The sequence below is a fragment of the Phasianus colchicus genome, chromosome 3, assembly GCF_987193195.1.
Source record: "Phasianus colchicus chromosome 3, bPhaCol1.hap1.1, whole genome shotgun sequence".
Taxonomy (NCBI): Eukaryota; Metazoa; Chordata; class Aves; order Galliformes; family Phasianidae; genus Phasianus; species Phasianus colchicus.
This window is the reverse complement of record NC_143438.1, coordinates 95,272,279-95,288,599: the sequence shown is the minus strand read 5'-3', so window position 1 is coordinate 95,288,599 and position 16,321 is coordinate 95,272,279. Positions and strand designations below refer to the sequence as shown.

At 57.8% G+C, this 16,321-nt stretch overlaps 2 protein-coding genes across 3 annotated transcripts in view; one reads left to right on the top strand and one right to left on the bottom strand.

Annotated features, from left to right (window-relative positions):
* BOP1 (BOP1 ribosomal biogenesis factor) overlaps window positions 1-9,182 on the bottom strand; it is a 50,399-nt gene extending 41,217 nt beyond the window's left edge. Inside the window, exons 1-3 of the mRNA XM_031609458.2 lie at window positions 9,060-9,182; window positions 8,564-8,722; window positions 279-389 (exon numbers count right to left, since the gene is read on the bottom strand). Coding sequence (XP_031465318.2) covers window positions 279-389; window positions 8,564-8,722; window positions 9,060-9,068 — 279 coding nt within the window. The 5' untranslated portion in view covers window positions 9,069-9,182. The remainder of the gene's footprint in view (window positions 1-278; window positions 390-8,563; window positions 8,723-9,059) is intronic.
* A 240-nt stretch (window positions 9,183-9,422) lies between these two features.
* Window positions 9,423-16,321, top strand: part of HSF1 (heat shock transcription factor 1) — a 63,938-nt gene continuing 57,039 nt past the window's right edge. For both annotated transcript variants that reach the window (XM_031609463.2, XM_031609462.2), the window contains exon 1: window positions 9,423-9,700. In XM_031609463.2, the coding sequence (XP_031465323.2) occupies window positions 9,572-9,700 (129 nt within the window). In that variant the 5' untranslated portion in view covers window positions 9,423-9,571. The remainder of the gene's footprint in view (window positions 9,701-16,321) is intronic.

Below are 16,321 nucleotides of genomic sequence, written 5' to 3'. Positions count from 1 at the left end.
AAGCCAAGCCAAGGAGCATTCTGTGGCCCGGATCCTGCTGCCTCTTGCACAAGCAGTTTCCAACCTCCCGCGCCAGGCACCGCGAGCGCTGCGCTCCACCACCAGCCCCCCCGGCCCCACTGGGTGCCAGCAGCGAGCTGCAGGGTGGGCAGCCCCCCATCACACCCAACGCTCTTTGACCAACATCTCTCCCTCCAGGTTGCACAGAAGGCGATGCAGCAAGAAATCCACCAGCCCTATGTTGTATCCACATATATCACGTTGGCAGGCAGTCCTACCTCCTCATCCGAGCTGTCCTCCTCATACTCATCTGGAACGCTCAGACCCTCGCTGTCCTTTGGAGGGGGATCAGCCCCCAGGGCTTTGCTCTTCCTGGGAGCCCCTTTGACCTGAAAGAGAAGAAAACAGCTTAGCAAGGGCCGGCCACGTGAACCTTTGTGCTTTTGGGCTCGCGCCGCATAGCGCAGCGCTCACAGCTCCTCGGGGACGGCGCATTACAGGGAAGGAAGGAAGGAAAGAAAGGGCTCATTAAGCACCGCGCACTTCTGCTCATCTGGGACCACGAAGACAGAAAGTCCATCAGCCCCCGTCTGAGGATGGGCTGCCGAGCCGCGCTCTGACAGCTGCTCAGCTCACAGCGCTGCATTCCCACTCACTGTGCTCACAGCCTTTCCTGTCTCGGCTGCTTCCCCATCCCGGCCAGCCCAGATCAGATCTCAGAGCTCTGCAGAGCCCCTCTGCTCCCACGAGCTCAGTGCCACCCGATGAACCTGGGGGCAACAGCCCTGAATTTTGGGAAGAGCACGGAATAAAGCCCTGCAAGGTGTGCGTACAGCCAAGGCGAGGTGCTGAGAGGGGCTGGTAGGTACGAGTGCATGGAAGCTCTGCAAAGCAGACTGTGGAAAAACATGCTGGGAAGGGTTTCTGGAGGTCTCTGCTCCAGTAAAGCCAGCTTCCAGGCTCCATCAAGGTGCTGAGCACTGTGTCTGGTCACGCAGTCATGCTCCCATTTCTCCCCAGATGGAGACCTCACCACTGCCTGGGTCCCGTCCCAGAAGTCCACCAGGACAAGAGCTCCTTCCTCACCTCCATCCAGGGATCCCCCTCCTGCTCTGCCCCCTGTCCCTGGGCAGGACAACAGCCTGGCTGCCTCTCCCTGCCAGCTCAGCCCTTGTGCCCTCTGTCCCTGCACCGAACCAGGTCCTCAAATGGACCCAGCGCACGGATGGCAGCTGAGGTGCCACTCCCATCCCTGTTGGCACGCTCTCACTGTGCCTCTACCCATCGGCCCAACGTGAGGTCGCTGTGGTCGTGGACACCTGCAGCCCCCCAGTCCCCCTCTCCTGAGCTGCTCCTGTGAACTTAACCCCACTCAGGTTAGTTCTGAGCCCGGTGTGGGATGTGCTGCCCCTGAGCTCCACCCGGCGCCCACCAGCCCTACGCTGCACTGCTCCAACTGCTCTCCATAGCTTAGAATAGATCTTCTTAGGAAGAAACTCCACACTGTGCGGGCAGTGAGATACTGGAGCAGGTTGCTCAGAGGCCGTGGATGCTCCCACCATGGAGGTGTTCAAGGCCAGGCTGGATGGGACTGTGAGCAACCTGGTCTGGTGGGAGGTGTCCCCGCCTACAGCAGGGGTGGGTGGAAATAGATGGTCTGAAAGGTCCCTTCCAACCCAAACCATTCCATGATTCTACGATGATTCTATGATCCCAGGTACACACAGCCAGCAGAACCTTCCCCACCTGGCAGCACAAGTGCAGGGGTTGCTGGACCAGCACAAGGGCCGCCTTGCCCTGCGCCAAGCAAATGTCCCTTCCTGCAGATGAGCTCTGCCAAGGCTCTAGCTCAGAGTGCTGGAGACGGGTGTACAACACACTGGGGATCAGAGAAGCACAGAGTGATCTCAGCTGCCAGCCCAAAGTCACAAAGAGGCCTCAATGGACTGAGGGCATCAATGGGGCAGCATGAAACCAACCTTGCCCCGGGCACTGCGAGCTGCTGCTCTGCCCGAGCGCACTCCACTTCTTTTCCATCCTCCATTTTTCTCCATTTCCTTTCCCTTCTCCATTTCTTTTCCCTTCTCCATTTCTTCTCCCCTCCAGCACCCGCACTGGGCAGAACACCTCCGGCAGCAGCACGGAGCTGGGGGCCAGGGCACGGAGAAGCTTTCCCTGCAGCGCTGGGACGGCCCTGAGCGCCGCGTGGGTGCGAGGAGCCGGCAGCTCCTTCCCTGGAAAAGAGATTCGCTCCCCCATCGATGGGGCGGGGGGCTGGGGGGGACGGGGACCCTGGTGAGATCGGGTTTACGGGAGGATTCGGTGTAATAATCGCAAAAGCAGCCCCAGCAACGTCCCTCGTGGGAGCCGTAAAGTCCGCGCAGTGTGCGATCACCTTCTGCTGTGCGCGGGGAGAGGGGTGGGAGAGCGCCTGGAAAATCCCGGCCCGGCAAGAGGATGAGATTACTGCAAAAACAAAGGGCTTTATTAAAAAATTTAAAAAAAAAAAATAAAAAATAAAAAGGGAGATTGGAGATAAGTTTTTTTCCAGGCGTTTGGCGCTGCAGTGGCTTTGGCCGCTAGTTTCCATCTCTCCCTCTCTCTTTCCCCCTTCTCTCCCTTCACCACGATGCGCTGCGGTTCCGTGGGGGCCCCCCGGCACAGAGCTGTGCCCAACAGCTTTGCCCCACTCTGCAATCGGGGTGGGCACAGAAGGACCCCCCCCGAGTACGGCATAAAGGCACAAAAGCGGCCCGGAGCCCTGGAAGGAGCACTCCATTCCCAGCACTGTGCTACAGCTGACACCTGGGGAACGACAAACCCTCACTATTTTACCCCAAAAGTCCATCTCAAGTGGACAGAGGGGCTCGGGAGGAGTGCAGCAATGTTCCATTTGCTCCAGGCACACCGCAGTCCTCTCTGCTCCCCCCGCTTTGCTCCCGGATCCCTGCAGCTGGGATCGTTCCACAAGAGGGCAGCAAGCAGGATGGACCCACTGCCAAATCCAACAAAATAAACCCCAAATGCTCCCCCAGCGCCAGGGCACGGCCACAGCTTGGGGAAGGAGGCACAGAGCCACATCCCATCCGGCTGGGATGCTGCCCAGGGACGTGGGGGTGTCACCGTTCCCAGAGGTGTGGCACTGGGGGACACGGTCGGTGGCAATATTGGTGCTCCTGCAGTTTGCCGGTGAGCCCCAAGCAGAGCGCTGTGCTTGATTCAATAGAAGGGAAGGATGGCGTCCAGAGGGGCCTGGGGAGGTGAGGAGGGGGCTCACGGGAACGCAGGGAGGTTCAATAGGGCCAAATGGGTGATGCTGGGTCAAAGAAACCCCAGATTTTGGCACAGAGTGGGAGCTGATGGAGAGCAGTCCTGAGGGAAGGACATGAGGGTCCTGTGGAGGAAAGCTGGATGAGGCAGCAGTGCGTTTGTACAGCCCAGAGACCAACTGAATCACGGCTGATAAAAAGAAGAGCATGGGCAGAGAGCAGTTCAACACGGGGGAATGGGTTGAACCCAACAGAGGGCAGATTGGGGGCACATGTGGGGAAATCCTTCACCCAGAGGCGGTGCAGCCCCAGCACTGCTGCCCAGAGCTGTGGGTGCCCCATCCCTGAGGTGCCCGAGGCTGTGGGTGGGTCCTGGGCAGCCTGAGCTGGGGGGCAGCCAGCCCACGGCAGAGGTGGGGCTGGGGGGTCCTTCCAACCCAACCATTGTATGGTTCTATGACTTTTAAGGACCCTTCCAACCCAATCATTTTGTTGTTCTATGGCTCTATGATCTTTAAGGGCCCTTCCAGTCCAACAATTCCATGGCTCTATGATTCTTAAGGACCCTTCCAACCCAACCATTCCATGGTTCTATGACCTCTCAAGACCCTTCCAACCCAACCCAACCCATCTCACAGCTCTATGATCTTTTAAGGATCCTTCCAACCTTACTCCAACCCAACCCAACCATTCCATGGTCCTATGACCTTTCAAGACCCTTCTAACCCAACCCAATCCATCCCATAGCTCTGTGATCTTTAAGGACCATCCCAACCCTACCCTACCCAACCCAACCCATGGTTCTATGATCCCTAAGGACCCTTCCAACCCAAGCATGCTGTGGTTCTACAATAAATGCATCACGTGCTGAGCTGCAGAGGCAAACGCACAGATGGAAGGGCAGTCAGGACTGTGGTTATACCTCAGCACCACTGGAAAAAGGAAATACCCTCAGGAACCACAGCCCTTCCACAGTGTGAGACAGAACTGAGGAAGGCTCAGTTGTCCCAGAGCTCTTCCAGTCTGCAGCCAGACAAATCGGTGCCACCAAAGCTGCCACCTCTCCCTGTACACATCCACAAAGAGAAACCCTGCTCAGCGCTTCGCAGCCCCAGCACTGCCCCAAACGCTGCATCTCCTCTTCAGCAAAACACATCAATGGCCCAGCGAGGGATCCTCTGTTCTCCCCAAATCGAAGGTCACTGGGAGGCAGACTGATACACAATAGGACAAGGGAGAATGGTTTGAAACTGAGCCAGGGGAGGTTTAGGTTGGATATGAGGAGGCAGTGGAACAGGTTGCCCAAGGAGGCTGTGGATGCCCCATCCCTGCAGGCATCCAAGGCCAGGCTGGATGTGGCTCTGGGCAGCCTGGGCTGCTGGTTGGCGACCTGCACACAGCAGGGGTTGGATGGAACTGATGAGCATTGTGGTCCTTTGCAACCCAGGCCATTCTATGGTTCTATGAGAGGCACAACCTGCTGCCTCCCCGCAGCTCTACAGAAGACGTCAGAGCTCCCCGCCTGCGCTCTGCCAGTAGGAAGGGGAAAGGTTCCACTGTCCCCAGCAGGAGCTCCGTGGCAGCACTGTGGGGATGGGGACGTGCAGCCCAGGGCTGCCACTGCAAGCACATAGGGATGGGGAGCAGAGCCCAGCACGGAACTGCCCCAGGCAGAAGGGTTTGAGAGCTGCAGAGAGGTCTGCTGGTGATAAATGCTCATCCTGGCACAGTCAGATACAGAGACGTGGGGCTCACTCCAAGGGGATGCATTAAGAAAGGTGGGAGGCCAGAAATCCATGCCTGGATTTAAAGCAGAGAGAGTAATGAGGCTGTGAGCCAGCACTGATCAGGAGAGCTGTGGAGCTGCACCAGCTTCTGCGGGACCCCGCAGTGCCAGTCAGCCCCACACTCTCTGCCTCCCTCACTCTCAGGGCTGCGTCAATATTGGGCTGTCCCTGTGGGATTCCATTTCCTCCTGATGACTCCCAGTGCTGTGACAATGGTGCTTTCCTCTTGGCAGCCCTGGAGCTGCGTGGCTCCGCTCTTCCACCCTGGGGTGAACCCTAGCAGCTGAAAGCCAGGCTGAAGTGTTAATCTGCTGAAGGATTCCTCCCTTCACAGAGCCATTACTTGTGTGGCTGGAGCAAGAAAACCTTAAGCCCAGAGCCCCATAGAGCATCAGCTCAGCGCTGGCCCCACGGCATCCCCAGACCTCGGCTTCCACGCAGGGGATACAGCAGCTCAGCAGCTGCATCGCTGGGGCCGGAGCCCTTGGGCAGAGCAGTCCTGCAGCCACAGCCCCCAGAGCTCCACCAGAAACACACCCAGAGCTCTGGCAGCCCTGTGGATCTGTCTGCTCTCATCTGCCTGCTTCCCTTCTCCCCCTCACAGCTCCCTGATGCTCTCCACGTTCCTCGGGCACAGCAGCAAACCCTCCTGTCCATTCCCAAGAGTTTGGCTCACACGTTTTGCCCTCCTGCACGTGGTCCGTTGCCTCTGGATGGAGCAGCTCGGGAATGCTCCCTGAGCTCCATCCACCACCTTGCTGGACACACAGCCCACGGTTATTGGGGTGTCACTGCCTATTGCTAACCTCTTCAGGGGTTTCTAAGATGTGTTTATCGTTATACTTGCTCAGAAAGTGCATAGAGTTGGGGCCCGCTGCTCTTTGCTCCCGATTACACCTGCGTACAGTCACACCACACACAGGGATGCAGCTGCCACACGAGGTTCGTTAGCTCCAGTTCAGCCCCGCTGTTAATCAGCTCTGTTGCTGCCTGCAGCACGGTGATGAGTTTGAGCCCCAGGGGGCCCAAATGGGACACGAAGCAGAGATGGGCCCTTGGGCAAACGGTGCTGATGATGGTCTTGGTTGCAACAGAACATCGCCAGCAGATCAAGAGAGGGGATGCTGCCCCTCTGCTCAGTGCTGTGACCAGTGCGGGAGGGAGCTGGGTGCACTGGGGAGAGCCCAGTGGAAGGCCACTATAGTGACCGAGGGTCTGGAGCAGCTTTGAGGCTGAGGGGCCGTTTGGATTGGGGCAGGGAGGCTCGGGGGAATCCCACCCGTGGTGATATGTCCCACAGGGAGGACAGAGTCAGGCTGCGCTCAGCAGCACCAGGACAAGCACAAGAGGCAACGGGCACAGACTGGAGCCCAGGAGCTGCTCCTGAAAAAGCACTGCTGTGCTGGGGGGGGAAGGGAGAGGGGGCTGGAGCTGGTTCAGGGAGCAGGTAGGGGCTGCAGGCTGCTCTTGGAGATTTCTGACCCCAGCTGGGGGCCGTGGGATGGACGGAGTGCAGCAGCCTCAGCCTCAACCACTCTGCCACCCCATGTCCCAGCTGCAGCACATCCAGACCCAGGCAGCAGCAGCAGGAGGAGTGGCACAACCATAATTTGCCACAGCCAGAGCCTGGCACTGAGCTCAGCACCAAAGATCCCACACATCTGTGGCACTGAGTCCTCCCATGAAGTGCCACACTCGGTGTCCAGCTATGCTGCACACATGGCCTTCTGAGCCACGTACTGCAGCCAGAGAAACATCATTCAAGCTCTGAAGACACCCAGCCAAAGCAAATAAGCCGCCCTCCAGCACCTGCAGGCACAGCATTTTCCAGGCAGAAGCCAACACTCCCTGCTCTCACCCTACAGCACTCAACCTTTCCCAAACATGACAGCGGAGCAGCAGAGATCTCTGCTCTCCTGAAGCTCCCAAGCACTTTCAATGCCATGAAAAATTTGGATTCGGTCCCAGAATCATCGAGTTGCTCTGAAAAACTGAACTGCAGGGGTGTCTAAAGTGACAAGGCAGTGGTCACAGCCCGCTTACTTATGGAGCTATGCAAAGGCTTTAAAGGGAGGCAAAGCAGCTGCAGGACGCAGCTCACTGCAGGGCTTACAGCTCTGTCAGAGCACATCAGGGAGCTGCAGAGGACTGCAGAAGAAAGGATGTGAGCAGACTGAGCTTCTCTTAGGTCTGCACTGGAAAGGGGACTCCTGAAAGGTGCATTCCTTTTTCCAGCGCAGAAATCAGACGTACCCCTGGACAAGCCTGATGGGTTTGAGCCATTTCCTCTGGGGAAAACCCTTTTGGATGCTGCCCCAGGAGGAAAGCCAGGCAAAGCAATGCTCCATCACCAACCTCCCTGCTCTGAACCCATGAGAGGAAACCCCCAACACAGGGCTCTGTGCAGCAGGAGGGGCACACACTGACCTCAGTGTGCACAGAGCCACTGAACTGTAGGGACTGGAAGAGACCTCCAGAGCCCCACCCCAGTCCAACCCCCCCAGAAGGATTTCCCTCCAGCAGTTGTACCAGAAAGGATCCAAACGAGTTCACATCTCTGCAGAGCAGACAACTCCTTCAACACTCTGGGCCCTGTGCTGGGGCTCTGCCATTCTCACAGTACAGTTCTCCCTCACGTTCAGATGGAGCTCTCTGGTCTGCAGTTTGTGCCCAGCACAGTTGCTCAGCTCCCTCCTCCCACCCTCCAGATACCCAACAGCACTGCTCTACGATCTTTATGGACACTTTTCCTATCCAACACACTTCATGATGTCATGCTACAGCTGCTCCTTTTTTTGTGTCAACATTACTGGAAGAAAAGCAGAAACGGACCCAGAACCCTGAGGAACCCACTCCTAACTCCACCTGGAGAGCAACAAGGGTATTTCCAAGGCACGAGCTGCCCTTCCCATCTCTGCAGCAGACCTCGTGCCATCAGCTCCATGCAGGGACACAACTTCTGGTGGCAGCTGCCCCGGCCCCTTGGGAAGCACTGCTGCGCTGCAGGGGGCAGACAGGGGCTGGGGGCTGCTCCTGGGCATGGCCAGCCGCCCTGGGTGTGGGGCTGGGGGCCCTGGGACCCAAACAGGGGAAGGCTGCAGTCAAAGGAGAGAGCTGAGGGCTCAAAGGGCAGAGCTTCCAAAGGGGATCACAGAATGGCTTCGGTTGGAAGGGAGCTTAAAGATCCCAAAGTCCCAGAACCACAGGGGATGAAAGGGACCTCTGGAGCTCCCCCAACTCAACCCAGCCCCCTCCTCCCACCCCCCACCCTCCAGACACCCATCAGCGCTGCTCAGACCCCTCCCAGCCTTCTCTCCCCCAGCGCACAGCCCCGGGGCTCTCAGCCTGTCCCCACCAGGAGGGGCTCCAGGTCCCCCCCATCTCCGCACCCCCCGCTGGGCTCTCCCAGCAGCTCCCAGTCTGCCCTGAACTGGGAGCCCAGCACCGGGCGCAGTGCTCCAGCAGTGCCCCCCCGCCCAGGCAGCCCCCCCCATCCCCACTCCTTACCTCGGGGGCTGCCCCGTTGCCGGGCTCCTCCCGCTCCTCTTCATCCTCCTCCTCCTCCCCGGCGCTGCTGTTGGTGCTGTCACTGCCGGAGTCCTCCAGCCCCGAGTAAACGCTCTCCTCACTGTCTGTCAGGTCGCCATCGCTCTCGAGCTCCAGGGGCTGCACAGGGGGAGGCCGGGGGGTGTCAGGATGGTACCGGTGGGAGCTGGAACCGGGCCCAGGACGCCAGGCCCAGAACATGGACCCTCAGGCCCAGAATCCAGACCCCAAACCAGAACCCGGGCGTAGGCCCCCAGACGCAAAACCTGGGCCCCCAACACAAAACCCGGAACCTCAGATCCAGAGCCAGGCCCGAGGCGCACAGCCCGGAGCCCCGCCCAGAACCGAGAGACCCCAAACCCAGAACCAGTGCCCACACCCGGAACCAGGCCTAGAAGCGGAACCAGGCCTAAGCCCCGAGCCCACCAGGCCCGTAACCATGGCAACCCGCCCCGACCTGCTCCATGGTCTCCACGGCCGCGTCCCGCGTGCGCTGCTACCGCTGCTGCCGCCGTCCTCCGCGTGCGCGGGGTCAAAGGTCACGCCCCGCCCCCTGCCGGGTTCATTTCCGGATTTCCCGTTTCCTGCCGCAGCAAGGCACGCTGCGCGTGCGCGTCAAGACCCTCGGGGGAGAGGGCGGGGAGGCGCATGCGCACGGAAGAGTCACTCGGCGGGGAGGCGCATGCGCCGCTTGACGGAGCTCCCGCTGAAGCTCGCGGCGCGCATGCGCGTAGGGCCCAAAGCTTCCCATGCATGAAATGCGCGTGCGCCTCGCGGAGAGGGCGGGGCTTGGGGGCGGTGCCGCGCATGCGCGGCGCGTCCCGGCGCGGGGGGTTCGTCCCGGAGGCGGCCCAAGATGGCGGCGGCCATGCAGGGCCCCGGCGCCCGCCCCGCTCAGCGCTGCTCCCGGCCCCGCCGGCGCCGTTGAGCCTTCCGCCCTTCTCCTCCCCGTCCCGGAGCCCCGCGGCCATGGAAGGTCCCGGCGCGGCGGCGGCGGTGGGCGCTGGCCCGGGCGGCAGCAACGTGTCGGCCTTCCTGACGAAGCTGTGGACGCTGGTGGAGGATCCCGAGACCGACCCGCTGATCTGCTGGAGCCCGGTGAGGAGGCGCGGCTCCGCTATCCGCTCCGTTACCCGCTGCGTTCGGCGGCCCCACGGCTCGTCCGTCGCCGCCCCGCGCCGTTCCATCGCGGGCAGAGCGCTGTGCCGGGGCCCGGGCCGGGGTTGTGCTGGGCGGGCTGGCGGCGTTTGCACAGAGTCACAGAATGGCTGGGCTGGAAGGGAGCTCTGGGGTCGGGAATCCTTCTGTGGGGGCACGGAGTGGCTGAGGTTGGGATGACAGGACGGCTGGGTTGGAAGGGAGCCCACGGAATGGCTGAGGTTGGGATGATAGAATAGTAGGGTTGGAAGGGATGCCACAGAATGGCTGAGGTTGGGATCGCAGAATGGTTGGGTTGGAAGGGACCTCAAGGATCACAGATCCTTCAGTATCCCTCTGTAGGGTCACAGGATGGCTGAGGTTGGCATGATAGAACGGTTGGGTTAGAAGAGACCCCACAGAATGTCTGAGGTTGGGATTATAGAACAGTTCGGTTGGAAGGGAGCCCACAGAATTGCTGAGGTTGGGATCACAGAGTGGTTGGGTTGGAAGGGACCTCAAGGATCACAAATCTCCAGCCCCTCACCACAGGTAGGGCCACCAACCTCCATGGAGCTTGGGCTCCAACCGGAGGGACTGAATGCATTGCGGGAATCCTTCTGTAGGGTCACAGAATGGCTGAGGTTGGGATGGTAGAACGGTTGGGTTGGAAGGGAGCCCACAGAATGGCTGTGGTTGAGATGATAGAATGGTTGGGTTGGAAGGGACCTCAAGGATCACGAATCTCCAACCCCCACCACAGGCAGGACCACCAACCTCCACGTTTCACAGCAGCCCAGGCTGCCCAGGGCCCCATCCAACCTGGCTTTGAACACCTCAGGGATGGACGGGGCATCCACAGCCTCTGTTTTCTGTCTGATTGAGGCCTGCTGGGGGTTTGTCTGTAGGGTCGGGGTGTCTGCATTTACCTACACCGCCATGGGCTGCACTTTGTAGTGCTTCTGACCGCCATGTTCTCCTGAGCTTAAAGGGAGCAGGTTGCCCACGGCTTGGCCTCTGACTGGAGGGACTGAATGCGCTGCAGGAATCCTTCTGCAGGGTCATAGAATGGCTGAGGTTGGGATGGTAGAACGGTTGGGTTGGAAGGGAGCCCACGGAATGGCTGAGGTTGGGATCACAGGATGGCCTGGGTTGGAAACGACCCCACAGAATGGCTGAGGTTGGGATGATGGAATGGTTGGGTTGGAAGGGACCCCAAGGATCACGAATCTCCAACCCCCCACTGCAGGCAGGGCCACCAAGCTCCACATTTAATACAAGACCAGGCTGCCCAGGACCCCCTCCAACCTGGCTTTGAACAAGGTTGGAACCCCTGAGATGCCCACCCCATCCCCACTGAGCCACATCTCACATTCCTTAACACATCCAGGATGATTACACTACCCCCCTTCCTCCAAACCCACCTCCTTGGGCAGCACCTGGCTGTTCTTTTTGGGAGGAAAATTCTCCCTCCATCTGACCTGAACTTCTTGCTGGCACTCAGCCTGGCTGTGTTTTGAGCAGAAATCACGTGTTTGCAACCAAAATGCTTGAAGAGGAGAAAAGTGCTTTAGCTGGTATGAGTTGAACGCGGTTTCCCTGTGGAGGGGTGGGTTCAGGTAGGAGCGAGGGGCTCTGTGGAGTGGGACTGCTGCTCAGCATTCAGGACCAAAATAAAAACACATTTCCCATTTGCTGGGAATGGTTTTATGAGCCCGGATCGTCGCTGCTCTCCGCCTCCTTCTCTGTGCTTATCTGACTCTGTGTGGCAGTAATGAGATGAGAGCTGCTCCGCGTGTGCTCTGCTGATACCTCCTTCACTTTGCAAGTCATTGCTTGTGAGCTGGTGCCCCGTCCTCCCGCAGCACGTGGGGATTGAGTGCTCGTGGCCTGGGTTTGTGTTCTCACATCCTGTGCTCCGTGCTGATGGATATCTGAAGGGTGGGGGCTGGGCTCTGTTCGGTGCTGCTCCAGCAACAGGACAAGGGGCACCAGGCACAAACCAGAGCCTAGGGAGTTCCTTCTGAACAGGAGGATGAAATGTTGTGCTGTGAGTGTGGCAGCTGCCCAGAGGGATGGGAATCTTCTCTGCACAGATCCAAACCCACCTGGACACCTTCCTTTGCAGCCGCTGTAGGGAAGTGCTTTGGGGGTTGGGCTGGAGGAGCTCCACAGGTCCCTTCCAACCCCCACGGTTCTGGGATTCTGGGATTTTTGCTTCGCTGAGGCACCGTGAGGGGTTGCACACCCCTCCCCATCCTTTCACCGTGCTGTAGATGGATCCACCCGGCTGGTGGGACCCTGCGTGCTGCTGGGAGTGGGGCAGTGTCTGTAGAGTGAGTGCTCTGCTTTTAAACGTGCTCTACAAAGTCATGAAATGATTAGAGGTGCTGTGTCTTCCCTTGAGTGGCTGTTACGTAGTTTCAGGAGGCAGGCATGGTTTGTCTCTGTTTATGGGCACAAAGCCAGGCTGGGTGGGACTTGGAGCAGCCTGGTGTAGAGGAGGTGTCCCTGTCTATCGCAGGAGGGTTGGAACTAGATGATCTTTGGCATCCCTTCCAACCCAAACCATTCTGTGATTCTATGATCTGAGTGGCTGCATGCATGTCAGCTGTGCAGGATGGAATCTGCGCTTCCCCTGTGCTGACTAAAGCGAAGGGACTGCCCCCAGCTACGGTTCTCCTTCTCCTGAGATCACAGAATCACAGAACTGTTGGGGTTGGAAGGGACCTCTGCAGATCATTGAGTCCAACCCCCTTGCAAAGCAGGCTCCCTGCAGCAGGCAGTGGAGATATTTCCCAGCAAGTTGGAGAAAGGCAGAGGAGCTCCAACTCACTCCCAGCCCACGGCACAGTTTGCTGTCCTGTTTGAGTTTTTGTGCTCGGGGCCATTCGCTGCCCATCTTTGGGTTATTTTGGTCAGGCCTGCTTGGTGCCTCTTCTTTGGGGTTCTTCCAATTCAGACCATTTGCTGCCCCTCTTTGGGGCCGTTTCAGCTGTGATGTGACCGCCCACCCTAAGGGCAAGCAACTGTTGCTGCTTGGGTTATTGTCCCAGGTTTTGCATCCTGCAGAGCAGCACAGGGTGAGTGCTCCTCAGGACTGCATTCCTGCCCCATGCTGACTGTGCTGTACCCCAGTTTGTTCCCCAAATGACAAAGCACTGCTGTTTGGGGCACTGTTTTTTGGGGATGGCTGCAGGCAGCAGCAGCAGCGTGGGAGCTCCGATGGTCACAGTGTTGAGGTTCAGCACAGAGCTCAGCTTTGCTCTGCAACAAGGAGCCGGGGAGATGAATGCTGGCTTCTTTAAAACTCTGTACTGTTAGAACCACAGAATGGCCAGGTTTGAAAGGGACCTCAAGGATGATGAATCTCCAACCCCCCTGCCACATGCAGGACCACCAACCTCCTCATTTAATGCTGGACCAGGCTGCCCAGGGCCCCATCCAATCTGGCCTCCAACACCTCCAGGGATGGACGGGGCATCCACAGCCTCTCTGGGCAGCTGTTCCAGCACCTCACCGCTCTCTCTTTGAAGAACTTCCCCCTGATATCTAATCTAAACCTTCCCTCCTTAAGCTTAAGATACTTGATAGTCTTTGGTGGGTACGTGGATCTGCTGGGCCATGGCAAGAGCTGTGGGAGCGCAGCCCATCTGGAGCGTGCAACCTTTAGAACCTGTTGTTAAAGTCTGAGATATCCTGAAGGTCTTTGTTTCAGAAGCAGAGTTCAGCTGTGCTGGGACGGCCGCATCTGACCGCATCCTTACAGCTGTGTGAGCTGCTGCGTCTGTCTGGGAGCTGGGGAGCAGCAGGGCCTCCCCACAGCACTTCTCTCACAGAAGTTGAGCCGTTGGTTATCCTTGGGGTGCAGGATGCTGCTGGGCTGCAGGCAGTGAGCACGGCGGTGTCCTGAGCCCCTCAGTGTCCGTGAAAACGAGTTCTGCCCTCTTGGGATGGAGCAGGAGATGAATCCTCGCGCCGTGTCTGCGTTTCTCGCTGTGCTGTTTGCTCTTCTCTCATTTCCTACCTCCCTTCTTCCTGCACCTTTTTTGCTGGCCGGTGGTTAATTCCTCTCTTTGAGTTTCCTCCAGCAGGAGGTGGAAGGAGCAAGCTGTAGCAGCAGGAATACCGTAAGTGCTGTCAGGAAGGAGAGGTGCATCAGCAGAAAGCAGGGAAGGAAATGTATGTGTATGTACATAACCTTCTAGTTCAGTTTCTTTGAAGGTGAGGCCTTCACACTCCGTGATTCCTTGACACTCTTTTAGTAACTTTCTCGTTGTGGGAACTCCTCTCATCTCTGCAGATCCCATTTCCCCCCGGGTGTGGAGGGCAGAGCACTTCAGAGCCATTTATGGGCTCTCAGCATCACGGAGAGCTTTGGGTGGGGACGGACCTTAAAGCCCACCGGTCCCAGCCCCTTCCATGGCCAGGAGCACCCGCCATAGACTTGGATTAATTAGTCCTGCAGAGATGAGCTTTGGGGCTGTGTTTTCTGAAGGGCTCGCGGCTATTGATGCGTTTTCCTTGTTTAGAGTCAGTCTTTCTCAAGAAGAGAGACAGTGCAATTCAGGGGCAGCGACTGTAAGAGAGAGGCTGTCCCCAGTGCAGCATGCAGCTGTGATGTCAGCAGTCCCGCTGCCACGGAGCACAGCCAGAACCGTTGGACAGCTGAAGAGGAGCGGAAGGAGGTTGGATTCCTGTCGGATGAGCTCTGTGTGTAACCGCTGCCCTGGGCAGCCCTGGCGCTGCTTTGCTGGGAGCGCCGGGGCCACTTAACAGCAGCGGGTTCCTGGGTTCTGAGCAACATTTTTGGGATACAAACAGCGTGGCTAATTGAGGGCTAATTGATGGGTGAGGTTTGCTGGCTTCACCTCCCTCCCCGAGGCGTGCGGAGGCCTCGTGCAGCATCAGCAGCTGCTGGAGCGCGGAGCTGTGCCTCGCGGGGATGGATCGTGTGCTGAGCTGGTGCTTTGCCCTGTCCTCCGTGGGCTGTGTGTCTGTCTGGGTGTTCTGCTGAACTGAGCTGCAGGGACTGGACCTGCCTCGTGTCAGCAGGGCCGGGGAGGGCAGCTGGGGGCTGCGGTGCTGCTGAGATGGAGGCAGTTGGGTGCTGTGACAAACTCCGGAGCTCAGGAGGTGCTTTGGGGAGGGAGCCGTGTGGGTGCTCTGCATTGACAGCTTCTGCTGGTGCTGTTGGTTGGAAAGCTTTGTTCTGCCCAGCAGGCAGCTCTGGAGGTCATAGTCTTTGTAGAGTCATAGAGTGGTTGGGTTGGAAGGGTTCTTAAAGATCATAGAGCCAGGGAATGGTTGGGTTGGATTGGGTTGGAAGAGTCCTTATAGATCATAGGGAGGTGGGATGGTTAGGTTGGAAGGGTCCTTGAAGATCATAGAGCAATTGAATGGTTGGGTTAGAAGGATCCTGAGAGGTCATAGAAGCTTAGAATGGATTGGGAGTGTACTGGGAGGTCATAGAGCCATGGAATGATTGGGTTGGAAGGATTCTTATAGAGCATAGAGCAATTGAATGGTTAGGTTAGAAGGATCCTGAAAGGTCACCACAGAATATTGGGTTGGAAGAGTCTTTGAAGATCATAGAGCCATGGAATGATTGGGTCGGAAGGGTCCTTGAAGATCATAGAGCAATTGAATGGTTGGGTTAGAAGGATCCTGAGAGGTCGTAGAAGCTTAGAATGGATTGGGAGTGTACTGGGAGGTCGTAGAGCCATGGACTGGTAGAATGCATTGGGTTGAAATTATTCTTAAGCATCATGGAGCTGTGGAATGGTTGGGTTAGAAGGGTCCTTAAAGAGCATAGAGCCATAGAATCATTGGCTTGGAAGAGTCCTTATGGATCAGAGCTGTGGAATGGCTGGGTTTGAAGGGTCCTGATAGATCCTAGAGCCATGGGATGGTTGGCTTGGAAGGGACCTCAGAGGTCATAGAATCACGGAATGATTTGAGTTGGAAGGCACCTTTAAGATTACAGAATCACAGAATGGTTTGGGTTGGAAGGGACCTTTAAGTTCCATCCCCCTACAATAAGCAGGGACACCTCCCACCAGGCCAAGTTGCTCACGGCCCCATCCAGCCTGGCCTTGAATGTCTCCAGGGAGGGAACATCCACAGCCTCGCTGGGCAGCCTGTTCCAGTGTCTCACCACCCTCACAGTAAAGAATTTCTCCTTAAGGTCTAATCTAAATCTCTTCCTGTTTAAAGCCATTTGCTCTTGTTTCATCACTATTTTCCCTTATGAAGAGTCCCTGCCCAGCTTTCCTGTAGGTGCCCTTCAAGTAATGTATGGAATCATAGAAACTTATAATCCGGGGAGAGCTGACCAAGGGGGAATCAGCTATTGCTCAGGGGCTGTGTGTCAGTCAGTGAGCAGTGAGAAATGTGCTGTGCATCATTTGGTAAATAGAGACCTCTGTTATTATCACAGAATCACAGGATGGCCTGGGTTGCAAAGGAGCACAATGCTCATCAGTTCCAACCCCCTGCTGTGTGCAGGGTTGCCAGCCAGCAGCCCAGGCTGCCCAGAGCCACATCCAGCCTGGCCTCAAATGCCTGCAGGGATGGGGCATC